The 26591-nt window shown below is 50.9% G+C and overlaps 1 protein-coding gene and 1 long non-coding RNA gene across 4 annotated transcripts; both read left to right on the top strand.

Moving 5' to 3' along the window:
- Positions 1-8853: 8853 nt before the first annotated feature.
- LOC119294478 lies at positions 8854-9715 on the top strand. Of its 3 annotated transcripts, none has more exons than XR_005143440.1 (3): positions 8854-9062; positions 9151-9381; positions 9567-9715. XR_005143440.1 is itself a non-coding variant. In XM_037572670.1 (2 exons), the coding sequence occupies exons 1-2, from the start codon at positions 9118-9120 to the stop codon at positions 9564-9566; spliced, it is 306 nt and encodes a 101-aa protein (XP_037428567.1). In that variant the 5' UTR covers positions 9078-9117; the 3' UTR covers positions 9567-9715. The 3 variants fall into 3 exon arrangements, 1 of the variants encoding a protein (XP_037428567.1); XR_005143439.1 differs by having other exon boundaries at positions 8855-9062; positions 9525-9715; XM_037572670.1 differs by lacking the exon at positions 8854-9062 and having other exon boundaries at positions 9078-9381; positions 9525-9715.
- A 10264-nt stretch (positions 9716-19979) lies between these two features.
- On the top strand, positions 19980-20253 carry LOC119294479. Its single transcript, XR_005143441.1, has 2 exons — positions 19980-20015; positions 20094-20253. It is a non-coding gene; the product is annotated as an uncharacterized LOC119294479 (long non-coding RNA).
- The last annotated feature ends 6338 nt before the right edge of the window (positions 20254-26591 follow it).

Below are 26591 nucleotides of genomic sequence, written 5' to 3'. Positions count from 1 at the left end.
GTCTATGGTTATGAAACTTAACCATCTTTGATTCACGAGCTAGTCAAGTAGAGGCATACTAGTGACACTCTGTTTGTCTATGTATTCACACATGTATTATGTTTCCGTTAATACACTTCTAGCATGAATAATAAACATTTATCATGATGTAAGGAAATAAATAATAACTTTATTATTGCCTCTAGGGCATATTTCCTTCACTCCGTAGATGGGAGAAGGGTTTCCCCTCTGGTCCTTGGCTCCCATGGCTTGGGAGGGGCTCCTAGGCATGATGATGACAATGATGCTCACGTAAAATAAGAATTGAAACATAAAGGGAGCATCATGAAGCATATGACTAGCACATTTTAAGTCTAACCCACTTCCTATGCATAGGGATTTTGTGAGCAAACAACTTATGGGAACGATAATCAACTAGCATAGGAAGGTAAAACAAGCATAGCTTCAAGATTTCCAACACATAGAGAGGAGACTTGACATTATTGCAATTCCTACAAGCATATATTCCTCCCTCATAATAAATTTCAGTAGCATCATGATTGAATTCAACAATATAACCAGCACCTAAAGCATTCTTTTCATGATCTACAAGCATAGAAAATTTACTACTCTCCACATAAGCAAAATTCTTCTCATCAATAATAGTGGGAGCAAACTCAACAAAATAATTATCATGTGAGGCAAAATCCAATTGAAAACTAAAATCATGATAACAAGTTTCATGGTTATCATTATTCCTAATAGCATACAAGTCATCACAATAATCATCATAGATAGCAACTTTTTTCTCATAATCAATTGTAACCTCTTCCGAAATAGTGGAATCATCACTAAATAAAGTTGACACTCTTCCAAATCCACTTTCATGTTCATCACAATCAGATTCAACATCCTCCAAAATAGTGGGATCACTACTTCCTAAAGTTGACACTCTTCCAAATCCACTTTCATCAATATAATCATCATAAATAGGGGGCATGCTTTCATCATAATAAATATTCTCAGCAAAACTTGGGGGACTAAAAATATCATATTCATCAAACATAGCTTCCCCAAGCTTGTGGCTTTGCATATCATTAGCATCGTGGATATTCAAGGAATTCATAGTAACAACATTGCAATCATGCTCATCATTCAAAGATTTAGTATCAAACATTCTATAAATTTCTTCTTCTAGCACTTGAGCACAATTTTCCTTTTCATCATACTCGCGAAAGGTATTAAAAAGATGAAGCGTATGAGACAAACTCAATTCCATTTTTTTGGTAGTTTTCTTTTATAAACTAAAATAGTGATAAAACAAGAAACAAAAAGATTCGATTGCAAGATCTAAAGATATACCTTCAAGCAATTTCCCTCAAGTGGATGACCTAAGGTTTATCAATCCGTAGGAGGCGTAGGATGAAGATGGTCTCTCTCAAAAAACCCTGCAACCAAATAACAAAGAGTCTCTTGTGTCCCCAACACACCCAATACAATGGTAAATTGTATAGGTGCACTAGTTCGGCGAAGAGATGGTGATACAAGTGCAATATGGATGGTAGATATAGGTTTTTGTAATCTGAAAATATAAAAACAGCAAGGTAACTAATGATAAAAGTGAGCGTAAACGGTATTGCAATGATAGGAAACAAGGCATAGGGTTCATACTTTCACTAGTGCAAGTTCTCTCAACAATAATAACATAGATAGATCATATAACAATCCCTCAACATGCAACAAAGAGTCACTCCAAAGCCACTAATAGCGGAGAACAAATGTAGAGATTGTGGTAGGGTACGAAACCACCTCAAAGTTATCCCTTTTGATCGATCTATTCAAGAGTTCGTAGTAAAATAACATAGAGCTATTCTTTCCGCTCAATCTATCATAGAGTTCATACTAGAATAACACCTTAAGACACAAATCAACCAAAACCATAATGTCACCTAGATACTCCATTGTCACCTCAAGTGTCCGTGGGCATGATTATATGATATGCGTCACACAATCTCAAATTCATCCAACCAACACAAAGTACTTCAAAGAGTGCCCCAAAGTTTCTACCGGAGAGCCAAGAAAACGTGTGCCAACCCCTATGCATTGGTTTATGGGCGGAACCCGCAAGTTGGTCACCAAAACATACATCAAGTGGCACGTGATATCCCATTGTCACCACAGATAAACACGGCAAGACATACATCAAGTGTTCTCAAAGTAAAGACTCAATCCGATAAGATAACTTCAAAGGGGAAACTCAATTCCTCACAAGAGAGTAGAGGGGGAGAAACATCATAAGATCCAACTATAATAGCAAAGCTCGCGATACATCAAGATCGTGCCATAGAGAGAACACGAGGGAGAGAGATCAAACACATAGCTACTGGTACATACCCTCAGCCCCGAGGGTGAACTACTCCCTCCTTGTCATGGATAGCGCCGGGATGATGAAGATGGCCACCGATGATGGGTTCCCCCTCCGGCAGGGTGCCGGAACGGGCTCCCGAGAGGTTTTTGGTGGCTACAGAGGCTTGCGGCGGCGGAACTCCCGATCTATCTTGTCCGTGGATGTTTTTAGGGTACGTGGGACTATATAGGCGAAAGAAGTCGGTCGGGAGGTGCTCGAGGGGCCCACGAGACAGGGGGCGCGCCTAGTAGGGGGAGGGCGCCCCCTATCTCCTGGCCTCCTCGAGGATCTTCTGACATGAACTCCAAGTCTCCAGGATCATATTCTTCCAAAAAATCACGCTGCCAAAGGTTTCATTCCGTTTGGACTCCGTTTGATATTCCTTTTCCTCGAAATACGGAAATAGGCAATAAAACAGCAGTATGGGCTGGGCCTCCGGTTAATAGGTTAGTCCCAAAAGTAATATAAAAGTGTATAATTAATCCCATAATCATTCAAAATAGATAATAAAATAGCATGAATGCTTCATAAATTATAGATACGTTGGAGACGTATCAAGATGATGGAGGTGTTGGTGTAGATCGCGGTGATGATGATGGCCCCCGGCAGCGCTCCGGCGCCACCGGAAGCAAGGGGGAGAGAGGCCCCCTTCTTCTTCTTCTTCCTTGACCTCCTCCCTAGATGGGAGAAGGGTTTCCCCTCTGGTACTTGGCTCCCATGGCTTGGGAGGGACGAGATCCCCTCCGAGATTGGATCTATCTCTCTGTTTCTGCGTTCTCAAATCCTTCCCCTTCACCGTTTCTTTTATATCCGGAGATCCGTAACTCCGATTGGGGTGAATCTTCCGCCCAGTTTTTTCTCGTAAAATTAGCTTTCTTGCGGCAAAAGAAGAGCGTCAAGCGCCCTACGGGTGGCCCAGGAGAGTGCCAGGCGCGCCCAGGGGGGCAGGCACGCCCCCCCTATCTCCTGGCCACCTCGGACACCGTTTCGCGTTGATTCTTCCTCCGGAAAATCCCAAATATTCGAAAATAATTCTCCGTCCGTTTTTAACCCATTTGGATTCCGTTTGATATTGGGTTTCTGCGAAACATAGAACATGCAACAAACAGGAACTGGCACTGGGCACTAGATCAATTTGTTAGTCCCAAAAATAGTATAAAAAGTTGCCAAAAGTATATGAAAGTTGAATAATATTGGCATGGAACAATCAAAAATTATAGATACAATGGGGACGTATCACCTACCCATAACTAAAGATAGAAAACAACTAAGAACAGCAAATAAAAATTACTTAGTGATAAAGCAAACAAGCACACACGAGAATATTCACCCCACGCTATGACTCCCCGGCAACGGCGCCAGAAAAAGGTCTTGATAACCCACAAGTTTAGGGGATAGTTGTAGCCTCTTTCGATAAGTAAGAGTGTCGAACCCAACGAGGAGCTAAAGGTAGAACAAATATTCTCTCAAGTCCTATTTGCCACTAATACAACTCTACGCACACTTAGTGTTCATTTTACCTAGAACAAGTATCAAACTAGAAGTACTTTGTAGGTGTGATAGGATAGGTTTGCAAGATAATAAAGAACACGTAAATATAAAGTAGGGGCTGTTTAGATAAAGAAGCAATAAAGTAAATATTAGTAGAGAACTTTTTGTCACGAGAAAGTTATTTGTCCAAGGCAATCGATAACTAGACCGGTAATCACTATTGCAATTCTATTTGAGGGAGAGGCATAAGCTAACATACTTTCTCTTCTTGGATCATATGCACTTATGATTGGAACTCTAGCAAGCATACGCAACTACTAAAGATCATTAAGGTAAAATCCAACCATAGCATTAAAGTATCAAGTCCCCTTTATCCTATACACAAACAACCTACTTACTCGGGTCTATGAACATATTGCAAACCCTACAACGGGGATCCCTCATGCTTGCGCGACACGGAGAGCACCATAGGACAGCACCAATAATAAAACATGCAACTCAAACCAATCACGATCATCAATTAACCCATAGGACAAAACGGATCTACTCAAACATCGCAAGATAGCCATACATCATTGGGAAATAATATATAGCGTTGAGCACCATGTTTAACTAGAGATTACAGCGGGTAAGAGAGGGGTTACACCACTGCATAGAGGGTGGAAGAGTTGGTGATGAAGGCGGTGAAGTTGTTGGTGAAGATCGCGGTGATGATGATGGCCCCCGGCGGAGTTCCGGCGCCACCAGAAGCAAGGGAGAGAGGGCCCCCCCTTCTTCTTCTTCTTCCTTGACCTCCTCCCTAGATGGGAGAAGGTTTTACCCTCTGGTCCTTGGCTCCCGTGGCATGGGAGGGGCGAGAGCCCCTCCGATATTGGATCTATCTCTCTATCTCTCTCTGTTTCTGCGTTCCTTGATTCTGTCCTTTCACCATTTCTTTTATATCTGGAGATCCGTAACTCCGATTGGGGTGAATCTTTTGCCCAGATTTTTCTCATAAAATTAGCTTTCTTGCGGAAAAAGAAGAGCGTCAACCGCCTTACGGGGTGCCCACAAGGATCCAGGGTGCGCCTGCCCCCCTGAGGCGCGCCCCCCTGTCTTGTGGCCCCCTCGGGCACCGTCTCGCGTTGATTTTACTTCCCAAAAATCATAAATATTCCAAAATAATTCTCCGTCCATTTTTATCCCGTTTGGACTCCGTTGGATATGGGTTTTCTGCGAAACATAAAACATGCAACAAACAGGAACTGACACTGGGCACTGGATCAATATGTTAGTCCCAAAAATAATATAAAAAGTTGCCAAAAGTATATGAAAGTTGTAGAATATTGGCATGGAACAATCAAAAATTATAGATACGACGGAGACGTATCAGCCACCATTGTGCAAAGCACGTCGGTAGAACCAGTCTCGCGTAAGCGTACGCATAATGTCGGTCTAGGCCGCTTGATCCAACAATACCGCTGAACCAAAATATGACATGCTGGTAAGAAGTATGACTTGTATCGCCCACAACTCACTTGTGTTCTACTCGTGCATATAACATCTACGCATAAACCTGGCTCGGATGCTACTGTTGGGGAACGTAATAATTTCAAAAAAAATCCTACACACACGCAAGATCATGGTGATGCATAGCAACGAGAGGGGAGAGTGTTGTCCACTTACCCTCGTAGACCGAAAGCGGAAGCGTTAGCACAACACAGTTGATGTAGTCGTACGTCTTCACGATCCGACCTATCCAAGTACCGAACGTACGGCACCTCCGAGTTCAGCACACGTTCAGCTCGATGACGTCCCACGAACTCCGATCCAGCAGAGCTTTGCTGGAGAGTTTCGTCAGCACGACGGCGTGATGACGGTGTCGATGATGCTATCGATGCAGGGCTTCGCCTAAGCACCGCTACGATATTACCGAGGTGGAATATAGTGGAGGGGGGCACCGCACACGGCTGGGAGAGATCAAAATATCAACTTGTGTGTCTAGAGGTGCCCCCTTGCCCCCGTATATAAAGGAGCAAGGGGGAGGCCGGCCGGCCCCTGTAGGGCGCGCCAGGAGGAGGAGTCCTCCTCCTAGTAGGAGTAGGACTCCCCTTTCCTACTCCCACTAGGAGGAGGAAAGGAAGGTGGAGAGGGAGAAGGAAGGAGAGGGAGGAAAAGGAGGAAAGGGGGGTCGGGCCCCTAGTCCAATTCGGTTTTGGCTAGGGGGGGCGCGCGCCTTGCCTCCTCTCTTCCACCACTTGGCCCATGAGGCCCATTACTTCTTCCTCGTATTCTCGTAACTCCACGGTACCCCGAAAAATAGCCGAATCACTCGGAACCTTTCCGATGTCCGAATATAGTCATCCAATATATCGATCTTTACATCTCGACCATTTCGAGACTCTTCGTCATGTCCCCGATCTCATCCAGTACTCCGAACTACCTTCGGTACATCAAATCATATAAACTCATAATACCGATCGTCACCGAACTTTAAGCGTGCGGACCCTACGGGTTCGAGAACTATGTAGACATGACCGAGACACATCTCTGGTCAATAACCAATAGCAGAACCTGGATGGTCATATTGGCTCCCACATATTCTAAGAAGATCTTTATCGGTCAAACCGCATAACAACATATGTTGTTCCCTTTGTCATCGGTGTGTTACTTGCCCAATCGTCGATATCTCAATACCTAGTTCAATCTCGTTACTAGCAAGTCTCTTTACTCATTCCGTAATGCATCATCCCGCAACTAACTCATTAGCTACATTGCTTGCAAGGCTTATAGTGATGTGCATTACCGAGAGGGCCCAGAGATACCTCTCCGACAATTGGAGTGAAAAATCCTAATCTCGAAATACGTCAACTCAACAAGTACCTTCGGAGACACCTGTAGAGCACCTTTATAATCACCCAGTTACGTTGTGACGTTTGGTAGCACACAAAGTGTTCCTCCGGTAAACGGGAGTTGCATAATCTCATAGTCATAGGAACATGTATAAGTCATGAAGAAAGCAATAGCAACATACTAAACGATCAAGTGCTAAGCTAACGGAATGGGTCAAGTCAATTACATCATTCTCCTAATGATGTGATCCTGTTAATCAAATGACAACTCATGTCTATGGTTAGGAAACTTAACCATCTTTGATTAACGAGCTAGTCAAGTAGAGGCATACTAGTGACGGTATGTTTGTCATTGTATTCACACATGTATTATGTTTCCGGTTAATACAATTCCAGCATGAATAATAAACATTTATCATGAAATAAGGAAATAAATAATAACTTTATTGTTGCCTCTAGGGCATATTTCCTTTAGGCACAACCCACCAAGGCGCACCTGGGGGCCCAGGCGCGCCCTGGTGGGTTGTGCCCCCCTTGGGGCACCCCAGGTGCTGCTCTGGCCCATTGGTCGTCTTTTGGTTCATAAATAATCCACAAAAAGTTTCGCGGTGTTTGGAGAACTTTGATTTCTGCACACAAAGTTACCTCCGGACGCGGTGGATCTAGAGGAGGACTTGGAGGAGGAGGAGGAGGAGGATATGGGAGACGCTGGGGACGCGGATCTGCAGGTGGAGCAGCAGGCGATCCTCGATTCCCTCCGGTCGGAGTCGGATTCGGAGGCCATACGCCATCATGGGCAGGAGGCATGCCACGGAAGTCGACCAGATGCTCGCGTATGGATGAAGAGAAGGAGGAGGAGAAGCTGGAGCCCTCGTGCACGCCCATCTATCCAGCGCCCGGCACCTACGTCATGGACATCTTTGATGACGAAGCGTAGTGGCTAGCATCACATAGTACGTAGGTTTATTTTGCATATGTATTTAAAAGATGAAATATGGGAGACTTGGACGCATAACACCAAGTTTAAGGTTTGACTGGTCACTGTCCGCAAATATGCCGAGTTGCGTTTCTGGGTGTTTGAGTGGTCGGATTTGCCAAGTCCTACTGTATATACTCTTACTCGTTCAACAAAACAAAATGTATTTAAATGCCGTACCCACCGGTGGCCATCGCTCTCGATTTTGCCGCCGGTTGCCATCGGGCCACGATTTTCCCACTTATTTTGAAGGAGACCGGTTGCCAGCTCTCTATCTGCTACCCATTGGTTATCTGTATGCAGTTTAGCTCTTCTTTTTAGGGAAGCGATATCTTTAGTTTTGCTAGGTTTGCCCTCTGCCACGTGATTTATCTTCAGTTCTCTTTTATATGAAATTATTTATCTTTTTTTTACAATTACTTGGCAGTCCTACTCCCTTCATTTAAGTGCACAGGACGTCTAGCGAAAATTATATATTTCAAGAGTATATAGTTGTGGTTGCAATTAATGTCCCGCATAACTCACAGATCCTCACCTTTGGCTTCTCCATGCAACCTAGTTTAACTTCTCTGTGTCACCCCTTCCGCGGACTCATGTGCAACCCTAGTCGTCTTGTCGCGCCGCCACCAGAGATCCCGCAGGCAAAGCTTGCGTTGGTACCTACTAGGAAGGCAGCGGCGGGGCCTTTCCCTTGGTGCAGTGGCGGCCTGCCACATGGCATGTCTCTCTCTCCCGTCCTTCGCCCTACCGTCGGCACATATCCGATCGTCCATCACCTCCCGTCTTTCGGACAGCCGACGGTCCTGAATGAGATGTTAGATCAAATTCAGACACTCACAATCTTGGATTTGGGAAGAGCCAGGGAAAGCTAGAATTTTTATCCCACCCACCACCCATCTAGTCGCTAACGTCGAGGATTTAATAGCGTCTTAGCCAGCGCAAAACAATTCATCTGAGTGAAGTGTATGCTGTCTATCGCACACACCTGGATCTGGCTGACCGTTTCTGTTGTTTTCGCTCATCTACTACCACTATAAAAGGAAGAGAGAGGCAGATCCAAACAATCACACCCATCCATCATCAATATCTGATGGTCAATAATCCTCCTGTGTTTTACGCTGCAACCACGCGTTAAGCCACCACAATCCATCCATCGCTAATCTGCCCCGTTGTAAAAGAAAAACCGCTGCCCGCACGACCCACGACCACGACCTCGACCTCTCGCCCGCCATCCATCTCCCAGCCACCCGAGTGCCGCCCCTCCCGGTCACAACCGCTCGCCCGTCCGCCGCCGCCCCCGTCCGCCCGCTGGCTGCCGCTGCCGCCCGTCCGCCGTCGCCCCCGTCCGCCCCCTGGCTACCGCTGCCACCCCTCCCTGGTGAGCGCCTCCATCCTCCTATATCGTAGGTCTGCATCATCGCGTGGATTCTTACATGGACATTTTTTTTATGAATTCGTGGTTGCAGCCTCGCCGGCTCTCCGCTGCCCGAGTGAAAGAACTGGACGGCTCGTGCGGAGAAAAAGAGAGGGAAGCAGGGAGAGAGAGGGAGAGGGAGCAGAGAACAGAGCACAAAGATGATAGATTCGGGTTGCCGCTGGAAGTTGCTGCTGTGTATTGTGAGCGCGTGCTCGCTGGTGAAGCTGCTGCTGCTTGTGAGTACTCAATGGCGGAGCTGTCACTGCTGTGTGAGGCGCATGTATGTTGCTTTTTGTATGATGCTACTGGTTGCTGTATATTTAGATAGATAACAGACATATTGCACTTAATTTGTCTCTGAACGCAACCTGTAATTACATCTCTTTCTTTTCCTGAACCACTATTTCTCTCTTACATATGCAGTTATGCACCTTCTCACATTTGAATGGTGACAATTTGTACTAGGATGGGAGGTATTGGATCTGAGTATGTGAAGGAGGAGCAAGATGGAATTGACAAGGCAAGAATTGTTTTCCTTTTAATTCGGATTCGTGTTGCCTGACTGATGAAGAGTGAACTTTGTATGAGACTGACGAAAGGGTTGTTTCCGCGCCTCACGAAGCAAGGACATTTTTGACACCGTCCCAGTATCATGAGAATTTAAGTGACTAAATTAGGACAGTCGTAGGGTTTCATCTTAATTAAAAATAAGAGCATTGTAGCACTCCTTTATAGATATGACTTTTGTGCTAACAGTAGACGGTTGTATCTATTAGACTAGATAGTCATACCGTATGTGCTCCTGTATAGTATGCCATAAGTAGAGCTTTGACCGTGCAGCAGTTTTGCTTGAGTAGTGCTGCACGTCGTCCTGTTAGTGGCTAACCCACGATCTCGCTCGGCTGCGGCCAGCACCTTGTATAACCTCGCGGCCTCGAGCATAATCGATGTGTGTTGTGTCCATTCTCTTCCTCCTCCGTAACAGTATCAGACGCCCCGGACCTGCTCAACCCTTTTGAGCAGGCTCCCGGTTCTGCTTCCGCTTCCGCCATGGACGAAAACCCCGTCCTCTCTCCCCGCTCCTCTGTCGACGGTGCCGCTGGCGTTCTCGACGCGGCCGCCGGCGTACTCGATGCCGCGCCTCTTCAACAGGCTGCGCCCATCGCCCCGCCTGCTGTCTAGCCGGTCGCTGCACCACCCTCTCCGTCCGTCCCCACTGCTGTTCTCCAGACCGTCGACATCCGCCGTCACGTCCCCGTCGTCCTGGACCTGCTCGCCGGCAACTACTCGTAGTGGAGGCGCCACTTCGACACGGTGCTCGGCATGTTCGGCCTCGGCGCGCACGTCGACGCCGCGGCGGTTCCCCGTCCCCGCGACTCCGAGTGGCAGATGGCCGATCACACCGTCGTGCATTGGTTGTACTCCACCATCTCTCCGGAGCTCCTGGAGGCCGTCATGCAGCCGGAGGACACGGCCCTGACCGTGTGGCGCGCCGTCGACGACATCTTCCGCAACAATCAGTTGTCGCGCGCTGTCTACATCGACGTCGAATACCACGCCATCGTTCAGGGTGACATGACTGTGATGCAATACTGCACCCGTCTCAAGAGCTTCGCCGACCAGCTTCACGACCTCGGCCAGCCGGTGACGGACCCCCGTCAGGTCTTTCACCTCCTTCGCGTTCTCAACCGCCAGTATCACTCTGTGATCCCCCACATCACCTCCCAGGACCCGCTGCCGTCCTTCCTTCAGGTGCGCTCGTTTCTCCTCTTGGAGGAACATCGCGCGGAGCAGGCGGCTCGCCTGCAGTCCGCCCACGCTCTTTGGGCTGGCCGCGGTCCCTCGACTCCGCCGGCCCCAACACCAGCACCGGGCCAGCCTCCTCCCGGCAACGACAACACCGCGCGTGGGCGCGGACGTGGCCGCCGCCGCGGTCGCGGCAACAGTGGCGCGCCTGCTTCACCTGCTCCACCGGCGTCCCGCGTGCCGGTCTGTCCCGCCCCAACACCGGGCGCCAACTCCTGGACGGGCCTCATCCAGGCCTGGCCGATGCAGTGGCGCGCCCCGGGCACTGGCGTCCTCGGGCCGCGCCCCGGCACACCGCACCAGCAGGCCATGTTCGCCGCGCCCTATGGCTCCGGCGCTCCGGGTGGCTCGCCTCCTGGCTATGGCGCACCTGGCGGCTCTCCTCCAGGCTATGGCCCGCCTCCCTCCTACGGGTCGCCCGGCGCTAGCTCGTCGACCGCACCACCGGCGGCATGGGACATGCAGTCCCTGCAGGCGGCTCTCCACAGCGCTAGGGCCGGTCCTTCCTCGTCGGGCACCTCCGGCGAGTGGTACCTCGACTCCGGCGCCTCCGCGCACATGTCTTGGAACCCTGGTAATCTCCACTCCCTACATAGAGCTTTGATCGTGCAGCAGTTTTGCATCTTGATGTATGGACATCTCCCGTTGTAAGCATCTCAGGTTATGAATTCTACTTGGTTGTGCTCGACGACTACACTCATTACGTCTGGACCTTCCCGCTTAAACGCAAATCTGATGTGCTCCCGGTCTTGCTAGACTTCTACGCCTATGTCAAAACCCAGTTTCAGCTCCCTATTCTCTCGCTACAGACAGATAATGGACGTGAGTTCGACAGCGCTGCCGTTCGCTCTTTCCTCGCTCACCACGGCACCCACCTTCGCCTCTCTTGCCCATACACTAGCCAGCAAAACGGGAAAGCCGAGCGCACCTTGCGTACGCTCAACGACTATGTTCGTGCTCTTCTGTTCCACGCATCCATGCCTGCTCGGTTTTGGGCCGAAGCCCTTAACACAGCCACTTACTTGCTCAACCGCCGGCCGTGCCGTGCCACGACACCATGCACCCCCCACGAACTCCTCCTCGGTGCTCCTCCCGACTACTCTCTCCTTCGCGTCTTCGGGTGCCTATGCTACCCAAACCTTGCCTCCACCGCTAAACACAAGCTCGATCATCGGTCCCTGCCCTGTGTGTTCCTGGGTTATCCCTCCGACCACCGCGGGTACCGTTGCTTCGATCCCTCGTCGCGTCGTGTTCTTACCTCTCACCACGTCTACTTCGACGAGACAGTATTTCCCTTCGGCACATCACCACCCCATCACACCGCTGCGCCGTCGCCACCTGCCTTTGCACCGCCCGTGTTGCAGGTACCTGCGATCGAGGAGTCTCCTCGCGCGCGCGAGCCATGCGTCTCCACCCACGCAGCCGCGGGCGACGCGGCTGTCTCTGACCTGCGCGCGCGGGCGTCGTGCTCAAGCTCCACCACCGGATCTTCATCCCGTGGCGTCCCGTCCTCGCCCAGCGCGCCCCGCATGCAATAGCATGCAACCGCCGATCTGTCGATCGACGCCCGTGGTGCGCGCCTCCCTGACCCCGGCCCTTCGTCTTCCTCCTATGCACAGCCGGCGCCGTGCGTCTCTTCGTCGCTGCCACCAGCTCCAGTGGCGCCACCGGCTCCGCGTCGTATGGTGACACGCGCGCAGACCGGCAAGCTCCGCTCCAACCCACACTACCACGACGGCCTCGTCGCCACTACTTCGCCGGCGATCGTCTCACCGGTGCCCTCGTCCGTTCGCGTCGCCGTTCGCGACCCGCACTGGCTTGCAGCCATGCGCGACGAGTTCGATGCTCTCGTGCGCAACCGCACCTGGGAGCTGGTGCCTCGGCCTCCTGGCGCCAACCTAATCACCGGCAAGTGGGTTTTCAAGCACAAGTACAAGGCACACGGGTCTCTCGAGCGCTACAAGGCCCGATGGGTTGTCCGCAGGTTCCGGCAGTGCGCCGGCGTTGATTACGGCGAGACCTTCTCGCCGGTCGTCAAGCCGGCAACCATTCGCACGGTGTTGACTCTCGCCGCGTCGCGCAACTGGCCGGTCCATCAACTTGATGTGTCCAACGCCTTTTTGCACGGCACGCTGGACGAATAAGTGTACTGTCTCCAGCCGGCGGGCTTCGTCGACGCCGCCAAGCCTCACCATGTCTATCACCTCTCCAAGTCTCTTTATGGCTTGAAGCAGGCGCCGCGAGCGTGGTTTCTCCGCTTTGCTGGCTTCCTTCAGTCCATCGGCTTCACCGCGACACGCTCTGACTCGTCGCTCTTCACTCGTCGCCGCGGACCCGACACCGCCCTACTACTTCTCTACGTCGATGACATCATCCTCACGGCGTCCTCGCCTGCGGCGCTCCGGCACGTCGTCGCTCAGCTCACAGCGGAGTTCGCCATGAAGGACCTTGGTCCTCTCCACTTCTTCCTTGGCATCCGTGTCACGCGCACGCCGGCGGGGTTCTTCCTCTGCCAGCAGCAGTACGCCGCTGATATTCTGGACCGCGCCGGCATGGACTCCTGTCGCCCGTCTCCCACTCCAATCGACACCAAGGGCAAGCTGCCGACCGCGGACGGGCCTCGTGTCGATGATCCGTCCGCCTACCGCAGCATCGCTGGCGCTCTTCAGTACCTGACGATCACGCGCCCAGAGATCGCGTACGCTGTGCAACAGATCTGCCTTCACATGCATGATCCCCGTGAGTGCCACCTCGGGTTGATCAAGCGTGTGCTCCGGTACGTGCGCGGCACGCCGGCGCTCGGTCTCCATCTCCGCGCCTCGCGTGTACTCGACCTGTGGGCGTTCACAGACGCCGACTGGGCGGGCTGCCCCAACACCCGGCGATCCACCTTCGGCTTCTGCATCTACCTCGGTGACGCCCTCGTCTCTTGGTCGTCGAAGCGGCAAGCCACCGTCTCACGCTCCAGCACCGAGGCGGAGTACCGCGGCGTCGCGAACGTCGTCGCAGAGTGCATCTGGCTTCGGCAACTACTTGGCGAGCTGTTCCACCCCATTGACAAGGCCACGCTGGTGTACTGCGACAATGTCTCCGCCATCTACCTGTCGGCCAACCCAGTCCATCATCGCCGGACGAAGCACGTGGAGCTGGATATCCTCTTCGTTCGCGAGCGGGTGGCGCTCGGCGAGTTCCGTGTTCTTCATATTCCCACGTGGCAGCAACTTGCGGATAGCATGACAAAGGGGCTGCCGACAGAGGTCTTCTGTGACTTCCGGTCTAGTCTTTGCGTCGCTGCCGCCGACGTCACGACTGCGGGGGGGTGTTAGACTAGGTAGTCATACCGTATGTGCTCCTATATAGTATGCCATACGTAGAGCTTTGACCGTGCAGCAGTTTTGCTTGAGTAGTGCTGCACGTCGTCCTGTTAGTGGCTAACCCACGATCTCGCTCGGCTGCGGCCAGCACCTTGTATAACCTCGCAGTCTCGAGCATAATCGATGTGTGTTGTGTCCATTCTCTTCCTCCTCCGTAACAGTATCAATTTTCTGTTCTTCAGCCATGCAAGCAAATCAGTTAACTATAATTATAGTTTGCAGCAACAAAGAAGGTGAATTAGATCTGCTCCCACAATGGAATCAGTAGAAATAACTTCCCGTAGTCATATATGAGGTAAGCATAAGATATTGTTGATTTTTTTATTGGGTTCGATTGATTTATTAATTTTAATGCCGGGGCTGTTGGCCCAGACCCGACACCGAGTACTTTCCGGCGACGGCAACGACCGACGACGAACGACGACGAAGCGAAGCGGCGCTGGCTACCGAACTCGACGAAGTGCTTTTACGTCGAGATGGACTGCGCCATAGTGCAAAGCTAGCTTGTACTTGCTAGTCTGCTCCTGATCGATCTTTGGGCAAGCAACGCCAAAGATACACGCGCGTACACGACGGCCAGGCGGCCGGAAACTAAACAACACGCACGCACAGAACTTGGCTGATTGCCACAGGGGCGTGACGCTCCTGGTATTGCTTCATTGCTCCAACTCACGATTCACAAGTTACAGGGGTATAGCTACGTATATATTGTAGCCCGATCAACACGAGCTAACCTATTCGGTTACAAGTCCTAATCCTACTACAATAGGTAATTGATCTGTGTACGACCCGGACACAGAATCACACGTCGTGGTTATTCCTAACAATCACCCCCCCTAAACACGACGTCGTCATGTCACAGCTCGGACGCCCTTCTTTCGCCTCTTCACGATCTTCTCTCGATCTAAAGCCTTGGTCTGGATGTCCGCCAGCTGATCATCGGTGCGAATGTGGTTGACCTCCGTCTTACCTTCTTCCGTGCAATCCTTTATGTAATGATACATCGTATCAATGTGCTTGCTCCTTTCTTGCTGCACTGGATTCTCAGATAGAAAAGTTATAGACTCACTGTCAACATAGAGCACCACTGGTTCCGGATCTCGATCCATGAGATCACCGTGTAGCATCCCTAACCACACACATTGACACACCGCTTCACCTGAAGTCGATGTCACCACTTTATGCTTTCGTGATAGCCAGCTTACTATGCTTCCATCAAGGAAATATGCCACGTCCGAGGTACTCTTACGGTCGTCAACAATCCCTTCATTGTCACTACCACTATACCCAAGTAGTTTCACCATCTCCATCTTGCTCAGCTCAAGACGAGGTTCTATTGAAGCGACAATGTGATTGCAATTTTTAATGCCACGGCTTTCGAGTACCTTCCTTGCATATGCCTCCTGGCATAGTGTGATCCCCTCAGGCTTTTGATGTACCTCTGTCCCGAGGTTGCAACTCAAAAGGCCGAGATCATCCATCTTGAAAAGGTCCTTCATTTGTAGCTTGAACTTTGCAATCACCTTTTCATCTGCTCCAGTTATCAATAGGCCGTCGACGTAGATGCCAACTAGTAGACGATCCTTTCCTTCACCTCTCTTGTACATTGCATACTCTAGTGGGGCTTTCTCAAATCCAAGAGAAATCATCGTCTGATCAAGTTTGATGTTCCACGCCCGAGAGCCTTGCCGTAGCCCGTACAAGACTTTGTGTAGCTTCAGTACCTTGTGCTCTTGTCCCTCTTTGATGAACCCCGGTGGTTGGTTCACATAAACCTCTCCTTCTAACTCGACATTCAACAACGTGGATTTTACATCCATGTGATGTATCTTCCATGATTCCTGAACCGCGAGAGCGATGAGTAGTCTCCCCGATTTCATCTTTGTAACGGGAACGAACACTTCTTCTAAGTCCACACTTTCCTCTTGCACGTACTCTTTGGCCACTAGCCTTGCATTGTGCTTCATGGACCCTTCGACATCTCTCTTGATCGTAAATTCCCACTTGAGATCCATGGATTTTTCATTGTTGGGAAGATCCACAAGCTTCCATGCATTGTTGTCGTGGATTGACCTCAACTCCTCTTCCATAGCGTGACGCCAACACTCCTTCGTGTTCGCATCCTCAAAATCCACCGGTTCCTCGGCGCTTGTTAGACACTGTCACCCACTCCTTTTCACCTTTACCGGGTCAAGCATCCGAAGAGTTTTCTTCGAATAGGGGTGCAACACCGGTTGAAGCAAGACGGATGTAGATGATAGTGTCCTTTCCTCCAGTACTGTCGGAGGCGACGTAGATGCCGAAGTGGCATCCTTTTCTGCGTACAAGTCTGCTAGCAACCGCGAGCCACCACTAATGCCCGCTTCTGGGCTAACATGCAGAGTACTGGACGTACTTGCTGGCTGGCCACCAAGTGATGCTAGTGCACCCCCGGTGTATGGGACTAGCGTTGCATCTTTGCCTCTTGGTAAAACTCCAGGTGCCACCACGTAAGGACTATGAGACACTTCCTCACATGGATCTTCTCGCCTCCATCCAACAACGCCCTTGCATGGGCCTCGTACTGGTTTCGGCTCTCCTAGCCGAGACGTCGGCCGAGCGTACCCAGCAATCACTACACATGTGCCTTGTTTGTCCGGCAGCACGTCACCTGTACGCCTTGCTTCTTCGTCAACTTCTAAGGCCACATACACTCGAGTAGCATCTGTGTCTGTCTCTGCATTAGCATCAACAACAGTCATTGCACTTATGTCTGTTGTTTCTTCATGGACTTTCGGCGCCACGTAAGCCTTTGATTTTCCTGGACGCATCACACGACGACTGCTTCTCCACGGCCGAGCACACGCGGCAATCGCTGCATCCACTTCAGCGAAGTTAGCACTTATGCCTGTAACATCGGCATAACTTTCGGAATCACCCCCCGCGTCTGTAGCGTCGACACGAGTTCCCGAAACACGATCTTGAGAGCGAACTTTTTCTTCACAGAGCGCGACAATTTCTTTAGCCGACGCTTGAAGAACTGGATCCTCCTCGTCCACGAGTTCACACATCAACATCATGTCACTTTCATCATCTTCCTGGACCATGAGCGCCTTCTCCTTTGGGGGATTCTTGCACTCCGACTTGAAGTGCCCGGGCAGATTACAGTTGTGGCAGCGGATGTTTCTCTTGTCGAACTTTTTCTTCTTTGGCTTCTCCGACTGATCGTCGGTGTCCTTTGCGGGACGGCACTTCCCACCACTACCGGACGCCTTGTCGAAATTGTTCTCCTTGAAAACCAATGCCAGCCACTGAGCACGCGTTAGCATCAGGTACTCATCCTCTTTTGCATCACCGTAACTCAGCTTCATCCGCTCGTCATGGGCCTTGAAGCGACCAACCAGATCATCCAAAGTGAGGGTCTTGAGATCAACACACTGCTCGATCGCTGACACAATCGGCATGTAGCGCGGTGGAGCGGCACGTAGGAAACGCCGGACCACGGAGATGTCCTCTAACTTCTCTCCGAGACCGTGAATCCCGTTCACCATGGAAGCAACCCTCGCTGCGAAGGCGTCCACCGTCTCGTCTTCTCCCATCCCCAGATTCTCGTAACTCTTCAGCAAAGTTTGCAAGTTCGCCTCGCGCACATGCGAGTGCCCTAGATGCAACGTCTTGAGCGTGTCCCATGCCTCCTTCACTGATGTCTTCGAGATTAGATGCTGCTGTACGTCCACCGGCATCAGCGAGCAGATGGCCGTGATAGCCTGGCGATCCTTCCGATACAAGGGGTACTCGTCACCGCCGGGGTTGACGGCTTCCCAGAGCTCATTGGCCTCGAGCGCCCACTCCATCATGGTCGCCCACACCACGAAGTTCCCACGGTCGAATCGTGGATACTCCGATCTCACCGGAGTAGCAATTACTTTAGCCGCACCGGAGTACTCCGCCAGCTGCTTGGTCTTGTCCTTCTCGTCGTCCGACATGATCTCCCGTTACTAGAAGATCAACCTTGCTCTAGATACCAATTGTTGGCCCAGACCCGACACCGAGTACTTTCCGGCGACGGCAACGACCGACGACGAACGACGACGAAGCGAAGCGGCGCTGGCTACCGAACTCGACGAAGTGCTTTTACATCGAGATGGACTGCGCCATAGTGCAAAGCTAGCTTGTACTTGCTAGTCTGCTCCTGATCGATCTTTGGGCAAGCAACGCCAAAGATACACGCGCGTACACGACGGCCAGGCGGCCGGAAACTAAACAACACGCACGCACAGAACTTGGCTGATTGCCACAGGGGCGTGACGCTCCTGGTATTGCTTTATTGCTCCAACTCACGATTCACAAGTTACAGGGGTATAGCTACGTATATATTGTAGCCCGATCAACACAAGCTAACCTATTCGGTTACAAGTCCTAATCCTACTACAATAGGTAATTGATCTATGTACGACCCGGACACAGAATCACACGTCGTGGTTATTCCTAACAGGGGCTTGGTCAATTTATCTTTTTGATTGCTATTTTTACTCACAGATTGCTCTACCAGATTCAGAACTAATTTGTTTACTCATAAGAATTTGGGGCTATTCATATTGTTTCTGGTAGTGTTGCATGCTGGATCTAAATTCTCTTTTATCCATGTATGGAGTGCAGTTTTTATTTTGCACAGACCTGATATTCATATGATTTTTTCAGAGCTGTGTACAATCCAAGCAAGCAAAATTGATTAGTAAGGAGACATGCACATGTTTGTTATAAGTTATAACATGCCTAGAAACAAAGGGAGACCATGGATAAATATGTAAATCTGGTAACTAAATACTCTGTTGTGTGCCGAGATTTAAATCCCATGGGCGCACTTATGATCCCACCTAAAAAGTGAATTTCAAATATTCATATTTCTTATGGATGTCAAATAAAAAAAAATGAAGTTCCCATTTTAGGGTTTAAAAAATTGCAATCAAGAATCAATATATTGTAGCATGCATAGATTCCAAGATATAATCAAGTCTAACACATTATGTATGCGTACAACATGTCAAAACACATGTACATGCATATCTCTATTTTTTAGATGAACGTGCATGTACCAATCTTTCCTTTCTATCCATTCATAATTCATATCGATACATGCCTGAACCTTAGCACGTACAAGCAGTCAACTGAACTTTTTTTTTTCATGCACATACTCATCATCACACAAGTACTGATCTTATGGTTACTGGTCCGTTCAACGTATGTGTACACAAACACTATTATCCATGAGTTTACATTGATATTTTAGGTAACCATTACTTGAATATCCAATCTACTACTTGCTATCCCAAGCATGTAATTTAAGCTTAGCTTCTGTTCCAAATTTTAAATTGTAATTAGATGTTTTATTTAGAGCTAGCGTGCGCTGCATTGATGTACGGTGCACATAGTTCTTGATAATAAATCGACCAGATTTTCTATTAACAAATTAGGAAATCGTTGATGCCTTATATACTTGATCAGGTGTGCTTTCAGCAAGTTCTGGAGCAAAGAGCAAGATGCAAGTGTGATTCGGAATCTCATGCTTGGTTTCTCCTACTCTTTTCTGCAGTGCACTTCCAAATTTCTCTCATTCCCTAGAGTTATTGTAGGTAATCTCTCATTCCCTGGAGTTACTTTAGGTAATGATTCTAAGAAATCTTGCAGGTAACCATGCTCTTACTTTATGGTGGCTAAGGCAATCTTAAGTTATTTTAGTGTCTTCTTTATAACGGTAAATGTTTAAACCTAAAGATTTAACTATTTCTAGGACACGCTTCTATCTACTAATCATATTATTTTCATCTGCTAGGTAATCAAACCGGGTTACATTTGCTGGACTTAAACAAGGATTTTTTTTAAGAGAGATATATAATACAACAAAAATTCCTATTTCGTCTTTGTATATGTGTATGTTTGTAAAACCATTTATATGCCTGCTACTCTTACATGAAAAGTTCATATTTCTTACTTTTGTGACACAATGGGTTGACATATTTATACAAGTGTATGTAAAGACATGTATGTTGTTGCAGTACTAACCTACTTATTATTTATTTGTTATCAGTGCATATACCATGTTTTTCATTTGGTCCCTTCATTGCAACCTTAGTGGTATCTTTGAGTGATCAATAAACTGGGTATGATATTGAGTTATTGACAATACAACTATTCAAGAAACTATCAGCCATAAAAGGTCTGTTGCATCCTCTATGTTGGATATACCATGTTTTTCATACAGTCCCTTCCTTGCAACCTTAGTGGTATCTTTGAGTGATCAATAAACTGGGTATGATATTGAGTTATTGACAATATATACAACTATTCAGGCAGCATAAAAGGTCTGTTGCATCCTCTATGTAACTAAGTTAGATGATTAATTCATTGTTTAGTCATGATTTGAAAGAATGATATGAAACTTTGTGATTTTTATTAGAGAAGTACAACATATCGTCGTTGTGTATGGTGGTGCTAATGAAGAACTGCTAACTGTCTCAGCTCCAAGAGGCCATCACATACCTACACCATTTTTTTGCGGGGGATACCTACACCATTTATGTATTGTGTGTAGATGAAGTCATTAAAAAATAACTGGACTTTAGTGCACTGTAGATAAAAGAAACTATAAAGCAAGTCAACTCCAAGGTGACATTGTTCTACGTGTTAAGATTGACTTTGATTTGTGAATATGGCGTTTTTCTCGTGCATGTATGACATGAGCTTGTTCCTAAATCAGATATTGTTGGACACACATGCGAAGTGAGGAATTCCGACGTTAGGTTATTCATGCGTTGCACGTGCACGCTTACTCAATTACAATACATTTATGTGATCGTTGATTTTATGTGAAGACATGTGTATTGGTCGTGTGTTCACGTGCGAGTTTTTTTCATTTTCATTTTTCGAATTTTGGAGTCACAGCATTTCAACAATGGAATTCTTTCACTGGTCAAACAAGACCTATAACTTAATCTAAAATAAATTATTACATTGAAATCATTGAGTGTGACACGCATTTAAATGTTCCAGTAAAACAATACAAAAGTTCATACTTTTATTTTGGTTTATTAGGATACGTGCCTTGCACGTGCGCGTTTACTAGTCAAAATCTAATAGCCCTTAATCATTATGTGTTTAACGCTACCAACCACGCAACAAGCCACGATCGATCCCTAATCGCCCCGCACTAAATCGTCCCGCAGTCAAAAAAAAAGAAGAGAACCGCCCCCCGCACGACCTCCTCCTCCTGCAGACCGCCGCCCCCCGCACGACCTCCTCACCGCTGCCTCGCGCCGCGGGTCGCCGGGAGCCTCCCAGCCGCGGGAGCCCGTCCCGCCAGAGCCGCCCCGCCGCGGGACGCCGCCTCCGCCCGCGCCCTTTGTCAGGAATCCCTCTTCTCTCTCGCTCTCACTCTGACAGAGATGAACACTGGAGTTTTTGCATCGCGTGAATCGTTGCGACTTTTCTGTCTATCTCATTCCTTCTTATTCTGTTACAGAAAGGGAAAACGGTGGCCGGTAGAGATCCTACCTCGGCGCCACAATCTGGCTCACGCTCGCGCCATCCCACAAGCACCAAGACCGGGTCCTAGCCCTACATGCACGGCATGCACAGGCACGGCTTGTGCCTACTGAACTTTGCTGAAAACAAGGGAAATAAATCTAAACTACTGCTACCAACGACTAGATTAAGTTGTCAACAAATCACCCCCCTAATCTTGTCGTGGCTGGTTTATTTCCTAAGAACTTCAGTCATGCCGATCCTCCTCCTCATCTCCTGGAATGCCAGTCGTCCAAGTCCTTTTGTCAGAGTGTCAGCAAGTTGGTCATTGGTTCGGACGTAGTCGATGTCGATCTTTCCTTCCTCCACGCACTCCCGAATGAAATGGTACCGGATGTCGATGTGCTTGCTCCGCTCGTGGAAGACAGGATTCTTCGATAGAGAGATCGCCAATTTATTGTCGACGAACAGTTTTGGTGGCATTGTCTCCACGTTCAGCATCTCGCCGAGGAGTCGTGCCAGCCAAATCCCTTGACACGCAGCAGTAGTGGCAGCAACATACTCGGCCTCGCATGAGGAAATGGCCACCACCCGTTGTTTCTGTGACTGCCAGCTGACGGGGCTTTCACCAAGGAAGAAGAAGGTGCCAGTTGTGCTTTTCCGATCAACAATATCCCCGGCATGATCGGCGTCACTGAACCCTGTCAGCTTTGGCTCGCCACACCCGTGCTTGAATACGCATCCATACTCCAGTGTCCCTGCTATATAGCGCAGCAGGTTCTTCACCGCGGTGTAATGATCTGCAGCAGGGGCCTCCATGAACCTACTCAGATATCCCACCGCAAAACTTATGTCTGGCCGTGTATGCGTCAGGTACCGCAAGCCTCCGATGATGCTCCGGTAGTATGTTGCATCGACTGCGTCCCCGACGCTGTCTTTGCTCAGCTTCAATCTTGGTTGAATAGGTGTGCTGAGAGAGTTGCAATCTGACAACCCAGCCCGCTCTAACAGACGCTGGGCGTATGCTGTCTGACGGAGCGTGATCCGTTCGGGCTCCTAATGTATTTCAATGCCAAGGTAGAAACTGAGCTTGCCTAGATCACTCATGCGGAAGAGCTTGGTCATTTGCAGCTTGAAAGTCGTGATCTCCTCCATGCTCACCCCGGTGATGATGAGATCATCCACGTACACTCCGACGAGCAGCGGTGAACTTCCCGTGCCCCTCCTGTACACGGCATGTTCAGACGGACAGCGCTCGAAGCCAAGTGTGATCAGGCTGTCATCCAGCTTCGCGTTCCACGCCCTCGGGGCTTGGCGTAGGCCATACAGAGCCTTGCGGAGGCGCAGCACCTTGCCTTCTTCTCCGGACTGCACGTATCCCGGCGGCTGCTGCACATATACCTCCTCGAGCAGGTCACCGTTCAAGAACGCTGACTTTACGTCCATGTGGTGCACCTGCCAGTCATGGTGTGCGGCGAGGGCGATCAGCAAGCGCACCGAGTCCATCCGTGCGACTGGCGCGAACACTTCTTCATAGTCGATCCCTTGCCGCTGCACATAACCCTTTGCAACCAACCTCGCCTTGTGCTTGACCACGGCTCCCTGGGCATCTTTCTTAAGTTTATACACCCACTTCAGACCAATGGCACGGTGCCCAGGCGGGAGCTGGCACAGCTTCCAGGTTCGGTTGTCGACGATGCTCCGCATCTCCTCTTCCATGGCGTCACACCAGCCCTTCACTGCTTTCGCCTCGTTGAACGACGCTGGTTCCTCTGGAGCTAGCAGACACAAGTGCTGCTCCTCTTCCTCGGTGAGCAGGACATAGTCAGCCAGCTGCGTGTTCGGCTGCACGATGCCTTCCTTGGCACGAGTGCGCATTGGGTGCACGTTGATTTGTGCCGCTTGTCCATCACTCGTCTCCCCGTCCTGCTCAGTGGACTTGGGTGTCATTGGAGGCTGCATTCTCGGTGGCGTGGGCGTTGCAGCAGGCGTGCCGGGCGATGCAGGCGGCATCGGTGTCATAGGCACCGCGTCGAACGTGTCCATGGTGACTGCGGGCCAGTACGCCTCCTCGATGACGAATGAACCCTGAGCTGGTGCTGGGTCCTCCATCCCCTCGGGCTTGCTCCAGTCCCAAGCGGCTTGCACATCGAAGACGATGTCCCTGGAGACGTGCACCTTCCCTGTCGCCGGATGGTACACCCGGTACGCCGCAGTGTCGGGTTCATATCCAAACAACACCATCGGCTGGCTCCTGTCATCCAGTTTCCTTGCATTTGGGTGCGTCGTCTTGACATGGGCGATGCACCCAAACGCCCGAAGGTGATGGACGGCAGGCCGCTTGCCGCACCACGCTTTGTACGGCGTCATTTTCGCCACGCTCTTGGTCGTGGAGCGGTTGAGCAGGTACACTGCCGTGGTGACTGCCTCGCCCCAAAAATGCCCAGGGACGCCCTTTGCCTTCAGAAGAGTGCGCGCCATGCCGACGACGGTCTGATTCCGCCGCTCGACCATGCCGTTTTGCTGAGGCGAATAGGGAGCCGTAAGCTGTCTCTTCACCCCCTGATCGGTGAAGTATTTCCCGAGGCTGGAGGAGGTGAACTCGCCTCCGCGATCCGTGCGCAGTGCCTTCAGACGGTACCCTGACTCGAGCTCTGTGGCCGCCTGGAACTGCTTCAGCACCGCCTCTGCCTCGTCCTTGGTCGCAAGAAGCCGCAGCCACATGTACCTGCTTTTGTCATCCACCAGCAGCAGGAAGTAGCGTTTTCCCCCCGGCGAGGGGGAGAGATTGGGCCGCAGATGTCCGCGTGCACCAGCTCAAGCACCGTCTCCGCACGGTTCAGTGCCTGGTGCGGGAACGACGCGCGTCGCTGCTTGCCGGCGAGGCACGCCTCGCAGACACGGTCCGCCTCGTCGATCGGAGGCAGGCCACGCACCATTTCCTCGCGGGCGAGGCATCGCAGAGCCTGGAAGCCGATGTGGCCGTACCGCGCGTGCTAGCGCCACGCGTCCTCTCCCCCGTGCACCGCCAGACACACGGGGCGCGCCAGGTTCAGGCGTAAAACGTACAAACGCCCATGTGTGCGCGGAGCTCGCGCGATTAGCCGCCCGTCCGGGTCTCGCAGCTCCAGGATGCCGTGGGTGATGCGGGTGTCGTAGTCGTTCTCGTCTAGTTGGCCGAGGCTGATGATGTTGCTCTGCAGCCTAGGGATGAAGTAGACCTCTGACAGAACGAGGTGCTCACCCGTGCGGCTCTCGAAGAGGATCGTTCCCCTGCCCTCGATTTGCACCGCCGAGCCGTCGCCTAGCTTGACCGAGCCGTGCACGCCGGTGTCGAGGTCGGAGAAGATGTCCCTGCGACCGGACATATGGTTGCTAGCTCCCGTGTCCAGGAACTAGGACGTGTCGCACCCCTCCCCTTCTGCAGCGATGCGTGCCTGGGAGCACTCCTCGCTCAGCAGGACATGCTTGTTGGTGCCCTCCGTGATGGAGAGCGCGCAGATACTGGCGAGGAAGAGCGCGGACTCCTTCGGCTCCTCCTCCGTTTGCACCAGGTTGGCCCGTTCCTTGCGCTCACGGCGAGGCTCGGGACAGTCCCTGGAGAAGTGATTCGCGTACTTGTTACAGTTGTAACATTTTACCTTGGACATGTCGCGACCACCCCCGGACTGCTGCTTGTTCTGCTCGCTGCCGTGCCTGGTGCCCTGCTGTTGCTTGCCCTTGTCCTTGCCGCCACCGGAGTTGGAGCCCTGCCCCCTTTCCTTGTTCTTGGCGCGCGCGAGCCACTCCTTCTCCGTGAGAAGAAGCTCGACGCCGTGGTTCTGGGTGGTGATGGAGCAGCGCTCTGTGGCCGATCGGAGTCACCCGATCAGCTCCTCCACTGACATGCCGTTGAGGTCAAGCAGCGTCTCGATGGAGCACGCGATCTGGGCGTACTGCGCAGGCACCTCGCGCAAGAACTTCTGCACCACCTTGGTCTCCTCCACCAGGTCGCCAAGTGATCGGAGATTGTTGACGATGCCCGTGATCCGCATGCCGAACGAGTCGAGCGACTCACCCTCCTTGAAGGCGATCTGCTCGAACTCTTTGCGCAGCCGCTGCGCCGTCGCCTCCCGCACGCGGTTCATGCCCACGCGCATCATGCGGATCGCCTCCCACGCCTCATGCGCGGTGTCCTTGACGGCGAGCACCGGCGTCATCTCAGGCGGTACCGCCCGGATCAGCGCCGAGAGTGCCGCCATGTCCTCTCGATCACCCGGCTCGCCCATGCCGGACACGGCCTCCCAGAGACCCTGCGCCCGCAGGTTGATTTTCATAACGAGGGCCCACTCGATGTAGTTCGTCGCCGTCAGCATGGGGTAGACGATGTTGCTGCCGTAGTTCGAGCGATCCTGCACCACGCGCTCGTGCACGATGACCTCGTTGCCGCCGCGCCTGACGACGCTGCGGCCACGGCTCCGTTCGCGTGGCCGCGCCGCCGCCCCGTCCGTGTCGCCTGCAGTACCGCGTCCTCCGCCCGGTCCGTCGGGTGGCGTCGACGGCGTGCATGCGCCGCCGTTGGACATGGTCGCCCTGGATCGAAGGAGGCTCTGATGCCAATTGTCAGGAATCCCTCTTCTCTCTCGCTCTCACTCTGACAGAGATGAACACTGGAGTTTTTGCGTCGCGTGAATCGTTGCGACTTTTCTGTCTATCTCATTCCTTCTTATTCTGTTACAGAAAGGGAAAACGGTGGCCGGTAGAGATCCTACCTCGGCGCCACGATCTGGCTCACGCTCGCGCCATCCCACAAGCACCAAGACCGGGTCCT

This window comes from Triticum dicoccoides, chromosome 4B (genome assembly GCF_002162155.2).
Source record: "Triticum dicoccoides isolate Atlit2015 ecotype Zavitan chromosome 4B, WEW_v2.0, whole genome shotgun sequence".
NCBI classification, from domain to species: Eukaryota; Viridiplantae; Streptophyta; class Magnoliopsida; order Poales; family Poaceae; genus Triticum; species Triticum dicoccoides.
This window is presented reverse-complemented; position numbering and strand designations above follow the sequence as displayed.